We start from the raw sequence: 12,321 nt of genomic DNA on the forward strand, positions 1-12,321 counted from the left end.
AACAGCTTGCAGTCTCTGAGGCATGGACTTAATGAGTGACAAACAGTACTCTTCATCAATCTGGCTCCAACTTTCTCTGATTGCTGTTGCCAGATCAGCTTTGCAGGTTGGAGCCTTGTCATGGACCATTTCATCAACTTCCACCAAAGATTTTCAATTGGATTAAGATCCGGACTATTTGCAGGTCATGACATTGACCCTATGTGTCTTTTTGCAAGGAATGTTTTCACAGTTTTTGCTCTATGGCAAGATGCATTATCCATCCATCCATCCATTTTTTTCCGCTTTATCCGGAGTCGGGTCGCGGGGGCAGCAGCTCAAGCAAAGCCGCCCACACCTCCCGATCCACACACGGCAAAACGCATTATCTTCTTGAAAAATTATTTCATCATCCCCAAACATCCTTTCAATTGATGGGATAAGAAAAGTGTCCAAAATATCAACGTAAACTTGTGCATTTATTGATGATGTGATGACAGCCATCTCCCCAATGCCTTTACCTGACATGCAGCCCCATATCATCAATGACTGTGGAAATTTACATGTTCTCTTCAGGCAGTCATCTTTATAAATCTCATTGGAACAGCACCAAACAAAAGTTCCAGCATCATCACCTTGCCCAATGCAGATTCGAGATTCATCACTGAATATGACTTTCATCATATTTCAGTATTCCCTGAAAACTCCCTTCTGTCTGATCATTTTTTAATAACATTTACATTTACCCTGATGGACTACCCTGCAGTGGGGAATAAGTTTCATTACACTAGAAGTCTTTCAGAAAGCGCTGTAACTAGGTTTAAGGATATGATTCCTTCTTTATGTTCTCTAATGTCATATACCAACACAGAGCAGAGTAGCTACCTAAACTCTGTAAGGGAGCTAGAGTATCTCGTCAATAGTTTTACATCCTGTTTGAAGACAACTTTGGATGCTGTAGCTCCTCTGAAAAAGAGAGCTTTAAATCAGAAGTGTCTGACTCCGTGGTATAACTCACAAACTCGTAGCTTAAAGCAGATAACCCGTAAGTTGGAGAGGAAATGGCGTCTCACTAATTTAGAAGATCTTCACTTAGCCTGGAAAAAGAGTTTGTTGCTCTATAAAAAAGCCCTCCGTAAAGCTAGGACATCTTTCTACTCATCACTAATTGAAGAAAATAAGAATAACCTCAGGTTTCTTTTCAGCACTGTAGCCAGGCTGACAAAGAGTCAGAGCTCTATTGAGCTGAGTATTCCATTAACTTTAACTAGTAATGACTTCATGACTTTCTTTGCTAACAAAATTTTGACTATTAGAGAAAAAATTACTCGTAACCATCCCAAAGATGTATCGTTATCTTTGGCTGCTTTCAGTGATGCCGGTATTTGGTTAGACTCTTTCTCTCCGATTGTTCTGTCTGAGTTATTTTCATTAGTTACTTCATCCAAACCATCAACATGTTTATTAGACCCCATTCCTGCCAGGCTGCTCAAGGAAGTCCTACCATTATTTAATGCTTCAATTTTAAATATGATCAATCTATCTTTGTTAGTTGGTTATGTACCACAGGCCTTTAAGGTGGCAGTAATTAAACCATTACTTAAAAAGCCATCACTTGACCCAGCTATCTTAGCTAATTATAGGCCAATCTCCAACCTTCCTTTTCTCTCAAAGATTCTTGAGAGGGTAGTTGTAAAACAGCTAACTGATCACCTGCAGAGGAATGGTCTATTTGAAGAGTTTCAGTCAGGTTTTAGAATTCATCATAGTACAGAAACAGCATTAGTGAAGGTTACAAATGATCTTCTTATGGCTTCGGACAGTGGACTTATCTCTGTGCTTGTTCTGTTGGACCTCAGTGCTGCTTTTGATACTGTTGACCATAAAATTTATTACAGAGATTAGAGCATGTCATAGGTATTAAAGGCACTGCGCTGCGGTGGTTTGATTCATATTTGTCTAATAGATTACAGTTTGTTCATGTAAATGGGGAATCTTCTTCACAGACTAAAGTTAATTATGGAGTTCCACAAGGTTCTGTGCTAGGACTCCAGTTTCCTCCCATTCGTTCCTCATTTGTTTTGTTGTGCATTTTCAATTTTTGAGACATATTGCTTTAAGTTTCCTGTCTTGACACTTTGATGTCTTCCTTGGTCTACCAGTATGTTTGCCTTTAACAACCTTCCCATGTTGTTTGTATTTGGTCCAGAGTTTAGACACAGCTGACTGTGAACAACCAACATCTTTTGCAACATTGCGTGATGATTTACCCTCTTTTAAGAGTTTGATAATCCTCTCCTTTGTTTCAATTGACATCTCTCGTGTTGGAGCCATGATTCATGTCAGTCCACTTGGTGCAACAGCTCTCCAAGGTGTGATCACTCCTTTTTAGATGCAGACTAACGAGCAGATCTGATTTGATGCAGGTGTTAGTTTTGGGGATGAAAATTTACAGGGTGATTCCATAATTTATTACTCAGAATTGAGTGATTCCATATTTTTTTCCCTCTGCTTGGTCTAAAAAAGTAACCGTTAGTGACTGCCACAATTTTTTTTCGTGATTTCTTATAGTGTTTCTTAAAGCCAGAAAGTTGCCATTTGAAATGACTTTAGTTTTGTGTCATGTCTGTGATCTGCTTTTTTTCTACAAAATTAAACAACTGAATGAACATCCTTCGAGGCCGGTGATTCCATAATTTTTGCCAGGGTTGTATACACAACATCACCATAGTCCAGTACAGGCAGAAAAGTAGTAGTTATCAGGAGCTTCTGAGTTCCTATGGAAAAACATAACTTGTTTCTATAAAAGAAGCAGAGTTTCACCTTTAATTTGGAGATCAAGTGTTTAAGATGAACTTTAAAAGAAAGCTCTATATCAGTAATTAATCCCATGTACTTGTAGCTGGTGACTAGCTCAAGAGTTTTACCTCACGCAGTTTTAAGTACATTGTGTTGAAATCTGCCAGGTTCACATGGGAATTATGGACAGAATTGAAGAGGTCAGAGGTGCTGCCATGCCACTTTGTATGCACGGTTACCACCAGATCTCATAAGAAAGTGTAACAGGTCCTGATTAGGACTTGTCTGAGAGAGCCCTTGGGAACACCAGGAGCTGTGTGGGTGTTTTTTTTTTCATGGAGAACTGGAGTTGCATCAGGATGGGCATCCAAGGTAAAACCTGTGACAAATCTGAAATGTGGATCTGAACTGGATCTGCCGTGGCAGCCCTGAGCAACTGGGGTCAGCTGAAAGACCAGAGGTCAGAGGTTTAAAGGCCACCACTGTCAGTGTTTTACTGTATTCTTACGTCTTCTTTCTCCATCTGTTTCTTTTACAGTGTCTGTATGGGTGCTACGTCCACTCCTCCATCATCCCCACCTTCCACCGCAGGTGCTACTGGCTGCTTCAGGTAAGAGCTGATGCTGCTCCTCCTCCTCCTCCTCCTCCTACTCCTCGTCCAATTCACTGCTTTTTCCTCTCAAACGCTTTTGGCCCATCCACACAAAGTTTAATGAGGTGCATGATATCAGTTTCCATTTAATAAAGCATTTTCTTTTGACAGCCAGCAGGCAGACATCAACATCTCCCCCACCACCTCCCTCCCTCCATTCTCTTTTCTCTCTGCAGCCTTCATTTCTCTTATCTTTCCCAGTCGTTCTCCCGTCTGATGGCATTGCCCATACACACCGTCCAGCATGAGCACAGTATCTCACTCTGCTAAAAGCTTTGCCATCTCCCTTGTCTAACAGCTGCAGTGATGGGCAGTAAAAGCATGATGGAAGAGGTTCAGTGTACAGTGTGGTGTGCTTACAGTGGGTCGTCAAGTCCGCAGGCTGAGAGTGGTTGTAAATAGAAGTCCTTTGATCACCAACCCAATACATCTCATCATTCTCGTTTAGGATGGCAGCCATTATTGTTGGTAGGTTCCTGACATGTACAGCCATTCATATACACAGGAGCATTAAGGCTCCCACACACAAACTATAGTGCTATGTGAGGCTGGAATTTTTATATTTATGTTGAGAATTTCCTTCTTTTTTTTTTTTACTTATTCTAGCTTTTTCTAGAACACGGTAGCTTAGTGGTTAGCACTAATGCCTCACAGCAAGAAGGTCGTGGGATTGCTTCCCACCCTTTCTGTGTGGAGTTTGCATGTTCTCCCCGTACGGTAACAATAAAGGCACTTTACTGTACTACTTACTTTACTTATTTCTTTAGGTATCACTTTAGATTTGTAATAGTCTGTCTGTCAGGTCATGTCAGGTCTGGGAGCATGCCCTGGTGCTGCCAGTCGCCACATCAACCACACCACAGAACAGCCTTGGGTACAGGATGGCAACTACCATGGCAGACAATCAGTAGTTCAGTTCCCATTTTCCAAAAGTAACCATTTGCCTGCTACAGCCAGGTGAAATACGGGAGTCTTCGTGGTCCACTCCAGCTGCAGCACTGACAAAAGTGAAAATGGGACCAATTTTTAAAAAATTACTAGAATTTCTTACACCTACATTTATTATATTCTCTCAAAATAAATAAAGTAAAAATAATGAAGGTTTCAACCACATTATAAATGTACGAGTACTGTGAAAAAAACTGATGAATTGAGTTGTAACAAATTACAGTAATTTTCTCAAGTTGGTCCAAGTTTCACATTTGTCATTGTGGGATCCTCAACACTGAAGCATCTGCGTATTGGATCATGACCAGAGAAAAGTGCCACGTGGCTAAAATATCATAGTTGACATTCCCTCACAATGTAAATAATGCTCTTCATCTGTCTCCCTCAACAATCGTTTATTTGATACAAAGTCATTCCAGCAGTACCCAAAGATCCTACAAAGAGACCTAGTACCAAACATATGGAGTCATTGCCTTTGGTCACTGGTTTGTGTCCAAGTCTCACAACCATACATTAAGACATAAAGCACCAGGAAACTCAAGAATTTCACGTACATTCTCCTGCAAAGGTATCAACATTGCTCCCCGCTTGTGACCCCATAGACTGTTCTGAGACATTTATCACAACGGCTGAGGACCCAGAGACATGAATGCCACTACAAATATAAGTGAATGTGTCAAGAACTTCAACGCTTTTGCTGCAGACAGATACACTTTGATGGCTGAGTCCAGGAAGTCATTAAAAGCCTGGGTCTTAGTGTTGATCGAAGACGATCGCAAACCCAAACATTATGATTCCTCACTCAGCTTCTCAAGTGCTGCAATCATGGTATCCATTGATTCTGCAAAGATTTGCGAGAGTTCAACTGATTACTCAAGGGAGCCAAAACACATCTGTGGTCAGAATTCACAAACTGGATGCTTCTAGAGAAATTACAGTTGTGCATTAGTCCCCAGAGTTTTGCCACGAGAACATAGTCCATCTCCTTAGCACCATCACCGGTATTAAAAGACCATGTCCACCAGTATGACTCTGTGCACTAAACTAGGATGCAGCAACTTATAGCTCCCAACTTTTTGCTAACTCAGAGAACATTGACACATTTGTTTAATGGTGCCATGAGAACCAGTGTCATCCTCGTAGCCAGCCTTGTCAGTGCCAGTGGTCACATTGAAACCACACATGACCAGTAGAGTATAGTTTCATGAAAAAAACTACAAATAAACTACAAAACACTACAGTGGACACGAGAAGACATCGCTTGAATGAGACAACACACAAAACATCCAAATACCTAATTCTTTGCCTCACAGTACACTCATTGACAAGAGGAACATCTGACAACCACTGGAAGGAGCCGATCTAACACCACTACCACTCTCTCAGTACACTGATCATTGGGGTGACCAGACAAAAAGTATAGGCGTATCCTTCCACATCATATGTCCAACAACACAGCTGTTGTAATTTGGAGTTTTGCTCACTTCACACTTGTATGGACTCATGCACCAATGTGCACTGGACGATTCCTTGGCACTGCACCGGTCATCATCCAGCAAAGACAAGACACTGGATGCATAATAATGCCATGTCAAGGACGCAAGTTAAATTTTAAATGATGTTAAACAGTTGTATTTTTGGAAAGCCCTTCTCACACCGGGGCTGCTTCGAGTTGCTTCCTGTGGTGTCACGACGACGCAGGAATGTCTGCGTCAGGTGCGCGCAGCAAGGGGCAGAGAGGAGGTGAGAATGCAGTCTGCAGGTTCTCTGCTCAGAGGAATCAGAGTGCACAGTTTGGCAGAATGTTTCTTCTGGTTTATATTTGTTCTTGTGCTGAGCTGCAGGTCTGTGCTCTGAGTTCTGTTATAGTTTATCTTTCTTCCTTTGACCACGAGCTGCGTGCATGCGTGCACACGCGCATGAACAAACCATCTGTGAGTAAATGTGGAGATGTCTGGAGTTATACTTGATGTGGACATGTCCTGTCTCTGGCAGTCAGTCTGTGAGCAGGACTTATGGACTTTATTTAAACACATTTGTGAGAGAAGAGCGAGGAGCTGCAGTAGCAGCAGCTGCAATCAGCAGCATTTTTTTTCTGTGCTCTTTTTGAGAGTGTATCACTGCATTCACTGCATTGTGTACACGGTATGAAAACAATCCTACCTGATTTGTACTGTGGGAACAATGGAACACAGCAGGAATCATAAATTGACGTTGGGTAACATTGTATTGTGAGGGTGTGGTCCAGTCACATCGAGTAATGTTGCTTTGCTCTGACTTGCACTGACGCAAAAAAAATTAAACATGTTTAATTTTTTGCATCCGATCTGCTTCATCCTTTGTGTCCTTCGCACTGCTGTGGCATCGAGTTGCATTGTCTCGGCACTGGGTTGCTTCCACGCGGCGTTGTCATGACGACGCCCAGCGCAACTCGAAGCAGCCCTGGAGTGAAAGGGGCTGAAGAAACAAAGTCTGGACACTCTATGTCTTTCTTAGTTAAGTTAAGGTGCCCTGAAACTTGCACGACTTTGATCTGCGCACTTGCATGCACATCATCATGACGATCCCATCCGTTGTGTTCCCAGCAGGATGCCGTGCTTTGTTCCACTGGCTGCCACGCATTGTGCTCTGGACGCTGCGTATATAAAATAATTATTTTGTAGTGGGTTAATCATTTTCTGTGCAAGTTGGCTGTTGAAAATGGCTCTAATCTCTTCCGGAATCACAGAGGAGTGCTCCAGCTGCTGCTTTTCTCACGCACGTGCAATGAGGTGGACAACGTATTTGGAGCCATGTAAAAAGGTTTATATTGAGCAGCTGTAAAAGTATGATTTCTGATAGATTTAACATCTCGTTATAATCATTCAGACGAGCTATGCTCTGATGGTGTGCGCTGATGTAGTCACTCGCACTCACACAAAGTGTTTTTGACTTGTTTCTATAATGTTCACGTGAACTTCACATAATTAATGCATGATGGAGATTATGAACATTTCAAAATTTTCTTTGCGCACTTGCACGAAGTTGCGCGCAGTTTACAATAGTTTGCAGCGAGCTTCAGACGAATTTACTCTCGTGCACGGCAGAGTGCGTACAATTGCGCGGATCAAAGTCGTGCAGTTGTCAGGAGGCCTTTACTCAGAAGACAGATCCTCTTGTATTCAAACTTCCTCCTGTTAGGAAAACAGGAGAGCAACATTTTGGCAAAGACAAAGATGAAAAACTGACCTCATCAATACTTAAATACACATAAAAGGAATTAGGTTGTACTGTCAGCAAACAAAAGCTTCCAGACAAACAGCTATTTATTTAGCACAATCCGCTTTTGGCGTTATGTGGGTCACAGGCAGTAGTGACAATGCAGGCAGACAAAATCCACTTCCTTTTATCTGTCTTTTGGCTTCAATCAAGGAAGACTGGGTATTTGAAAGATTTTTTTTTTTCTTAATTAAAGTCATATTATAGTGTTTAAGTGATGATGACATGCGGGTGTTCTAATTTAGGAAAATCACTGACAGGATAGGTGTTCTGAAGTGTGCAATGATTTTGCCTTAATAACCGATCAGAGGAAGCTCTTGTACTTTTTGAAATCTTATGTTACTTTTTATAAAGTGGAGCAGCATTGTGATCTGTGTTTTGTCTCATGAAAGCCTAATAATGCACATGAATAATGTATTATTGAAAGCAAGTTGTATTATTTAAATCCAAAAATTGTAGAATGTATTATTGTAAAATATGTCTGGTATGTCTGTCATATTATGCATTAGTAAAGTCATTTCTTTCTACTTTTGTTTATTCAGCTTGTTTCTTACTATACTTTACTCTTTCAGAAGTCATTCATTGAAAGGCTCATTTTGCTGAGTTGCCATGTAAAAATAATGTCTATATAAATCTATTATCAGATTTGTTTCTGTGATCACTATTTGCTCAGCATCAACACACTCTAGGCACCCAAAAAAGTATGTAACAATGCCTCACTTGCACTGATTGAGCCTTGGAGGGGCTTTTGCCACATTTTGACAGGACAGAGGGCTTGAGCTGCCGTTTAATCGTTTTCTGCATATTGCACAAGATTTGGGCCACAAAAACCTGGCAAACATAAGGGCAGTTCAAATGCAGCATAAATTGCACGAATGTTGTTCAAATGACCATTCTTACAGCATTCGTGCTCTAGTGTGACAGGGGTATAAAGAAGTAGAGAAGCTTGAATCTTCGACTGGACTGGGTTGCTTGACGTGAGGACGTTTCGCTTCAAATCACAGAAGCTTCCTCACCTAAAATTCTTGCTCTGGTAGTCTGACTTCTGTCTTGACTCTTGTAGAGAAGAATAAACCAGAAGCCAACAAAAGCTGGAGTTTTTTATCCTAACCAGACCCCACCTACTGAGAGGCTGACTGCTATAGGCTAGTGACTAAACAATAGCTCTAATTAGCACCTATTGTGCTCTAGTTAGCACTCTCCTAATGACAGGATGGAAGCCTCCCCTGATGGCTCCCTTGACAACTCTCTCCTGATGACGTGAATGACTCATTACCATGAACAAAAGACTGAAACGTGCTAACTAGAGCACAATAGGTGCTAATTAGAGCTATTGTTTAGTCACTAGCCTATAGCAGTCAGCCTCTCGGTAGGTGGGGTCTGGTTAGGATAAAAAACTCCAGCTTTTGTTGGCTTCTGGTTTATTCTTCTCTACAAGAGTCAAGACAGAAGTCAGACTACCAGAGCAAGAATTTTAGCTGAGGAAGCTTCTGTGATTTGAAGCGAAACGTCCTCACGTCAAGCAACCCAGTCCAGTCAAAGATTCAAGCTTCTCTACTATGGAAACCACCTGGACAACTGAGAGCCTACACAGAAACAAAGGGGTATAAAGAATATTATTATATGGCTGCAACACTACATGACTCTGATTGGCTGATTTCCCATCTGATATTTTCCCATATCAGACCAGTTACCATGACAATTGGTGCTGAACGCATATCACATTCGTTACAAACCAGACAGCTAAAAATGTGATTAGAAAAACCAAGTTGGACATGAACACACTCCATAACTTTCTAAACAGCATCGAAAAAACACAGATTGAAAGCTTACCAGCTAACGACTGAACCATCTGTTAGCAAGTTAGACGACAATATATATATATATATATATATATATATAGTAAAGTAATGACGAATGCTTAAATGAATGCTGCTTTCGAACATCCACCCCCCACCACCACCACCACTGCTACTTCCTTGTCTGATATTAAAACAAGGCTTATGCTTGATGTTTCCTTGTTACACAGGGGTGTACGTAAATAAACCCACATGGTATGTTTCACAAAACAAAATATTGGAAATTGGAATATGTCTGATCAAAAGTATCATCTATCAACATGAAGAATTTCCATAGAAATGGAGGATTCTTTGACACAAGTCTAATAACTGTATTTCTGCATAATTTGTTAGCTAATTTTCTGACTTACTAAATCCTGTGGAATAGAAGTTTGACTACCCGCCTACACATTGGGCTTTGATTCCAGATATGCGCTATAGGCTACCTTTCTGCATCCTTGAAAAAAGGCATTTCATCTGCCATTCAGCTGTAAATAGATAGGTGTAATTCTGGTCCACCCTCTTCAAGGAGAACAAATTAGAATGTTGTGTTTCTGAAAAATAACTTCGTAATCACAACTTCTCCAAAACTGTTCCATGGATTTCAAACAAACATCATAAAATGGTAGCACATCATGTGACAATCTGTATGAAGGAAAATAATGATGGCCCAGCATCTTCAAAGACAAATAAATGGACTTTTGTTCATTTTTGCATCCGCCAAGGATGTAATAAAAGCATTGGCGTTTATTTATTTGTCTGTCTGTCTGTTAGTAAGATTACGTCAAAACTACTGCACGGAGTTTGACGAGATTTTCACCACAAACAGAGATTAGTCCATGGATCAAGATTTCACCTTATTTAGGCTTTGATAAAAATGACTTCACAGATTCTCACCAAATTTGCACCACAGATAGATATTAGGGCATGAAAGACTCCACTATATTTTGGAGGTGAGCCGGATCTGAATTGGCGGACATCAGAAACCTGGGATTGCTCTTGTTTTAATACATCACATTTGTCACTTAAATGTACAGAGGTTGACCAATGTATTAACCAAGTATTTGTAGGGATAATTTTGTGATCTTTTTCCCAGATTTTGAGTTGTTGAGGGGTTTTTTCCCCCCTTGTTTATGTTTTGTGGCATTTTTAGAGCCACATTTTTTTACTTGTCTCCATTTTTCTCCACTTGTTTCAAGATACACATATAAAAAGTAAAACATTTGAGGAGTTCAATGTTCCTTTGGTGTTACTGTAGAGCATCAGCCAAGACTAGTTAGCAAATCCTTGGCCTTCACCTCTCCTCCCTCACACTTCTCAGCAGCTCTCCCTGCATGACTCACAGCGTTATGATGTGCATCATCAAATCCAGTTACAATATTCAGAGAAAATCTTGCAATGTGCTGTCCAGCAATGACATCTGTTTCCATCCAGCAAGAATCAAAACTATTGATTATTTGCACAGTCAGGTATTCTGAAAGTTATATTTTTTTGCCATTATCAGGAAAGACACTGTTTATTGAAACACATATATATTGGTAATGTATTGTATATTATATAGTGCACAGAGATGTCAGCTATAAAGTAGTTTTATCACAGCGGACAGAAGTAATGCTATTCTGGAGTGCATTTGCAGAATCGACCACATCTCTGCCTTCACCCTGAAATTCAGAAAATCAAAATCAAAAAAATCCACATTGAGATAGCTCACACTTAATGTTTACAGCCTTACTTGCAGACAGTGTATGCAGACACACGTTTTGGGGAAATGTCACTATTTTTAACAGCATATCAGAAGATTATGCTGCATGCACTGTTTAAAAAGTTTCTCTGAATTTTCTGTACACTTTATTCCTTCGTCTTGCAGCATAACCAAGACACAGCCAACACACATCCGCTGGCACATCAGTGAAAATTGTCTGATCAGTTGCCGCTCTGGTGTATAATAGTTCCATGGATGAATGAATTCCTAGAGGCAGAAAGATGATTTTTATTACTGGAGTTCCTCGAGGAATCATCTCAGTCCTTCTTTCAAGTCTTTTTTCCCCCTGCACAGAACAAGCCTGGAACACCAGATTTACATCTCTTTTCAGGCAGTTTATTACAGAACAACTGTGATGGCAGGAAATCACAATCATTATGACACCGGAGGTAAAACATTACACCACCATATCTGTGTAGATAGTCTTTTAGCACCTCCTTCTGTCGTTCCAGCCACTCTTAATTCAGAAGCCTGACAGTCATTTCTGGTGAGAACAGTCTCTTCCATTGTTTCTCTCTCTCCAGTCTCTGTCCCTGACTCCCTGTGTACCATTTGCTGTGTCCATGTGAGATTTGCACGCGGTAGTCTGTCAACAGCAGAAGAGCAAGGAGACTGGAGCTCCCAGAGCGGCAACAGGGAAAGGTCACCAGTGAGTGAAAAATGTAAATATTCAGCCATCCAGCAGCCACAGTCAGGGAGAGACAGGGATGAAAATAACTCCTATTACACAGCATCGACAGGGAGGGAACACAGAGGACAGAGGCAGCCTAAGAATACAAGTGAAATAGACACAACTTTTAAAAGTTGAGCTAAAAAAGTGATGAGGAATGGACACAAGCATAAAGTCAATATGTGAGTATATATACCTATATACACACACACACACACCCTGTTGACCTGCTTATAAGATGGTCCTGATTATAAGACTACCTCTTCCCCCTTTTCAAGATTTATTTTGGGGCAAAATGCTCAACTTCAACATTTAAATAAAAAAAGAAACAAGAGAAAACTGAGATTTCTGACGTCCGCCAATCCAGATCTGGATCACCTCCAAAATTCAGTGGAGTCTTCCATTCCCTAATATC

The 12,321-nt window shown here is 40.7% G+C and overlaps 1 protein-coding gene across 8 annotated transcripts in view; it reads left to right on the plus strand.

Moving 5' to 3' along the window:
• The window catches only part of camta1a (calmodulin binding transcription activator 1a), a 919,840-nt gene that overhangs the window by 722,784 nt on the left and 184,735 nt on the right, over nucleotides 1–12,321 (plus strand). For all 8 annotated transcript variants that reach the window (XM_034172934.1, XM_034172936.1, XM_034172940.1 and 5 more), the window contains one exon: nucleotides 3,317–3,388. In XM_034172934.1, the coding sequence (XP_034028825.1) occupies nucleotides 3,317–3,388 (72 nt within the window). The remainder of the gene's footprint in view (nucleotides 1–3,316; nucleotides 3,389–12,321) is intronic.

Source organism: Thalassophryne amazonica, chromosome 6, assembly GCF_902500255.1.
Source record: "Thalassophryne amazonica chromosome 6, fThaAma1.1, whole genome shotgun sequence".
Lineage (NCBI taxonomy): Eukaryota > Metazoa > Chordata > Actinopteri > Batrachoidiformes > Batrachoididae > Thalassophryne > Thalassophryne amazonica.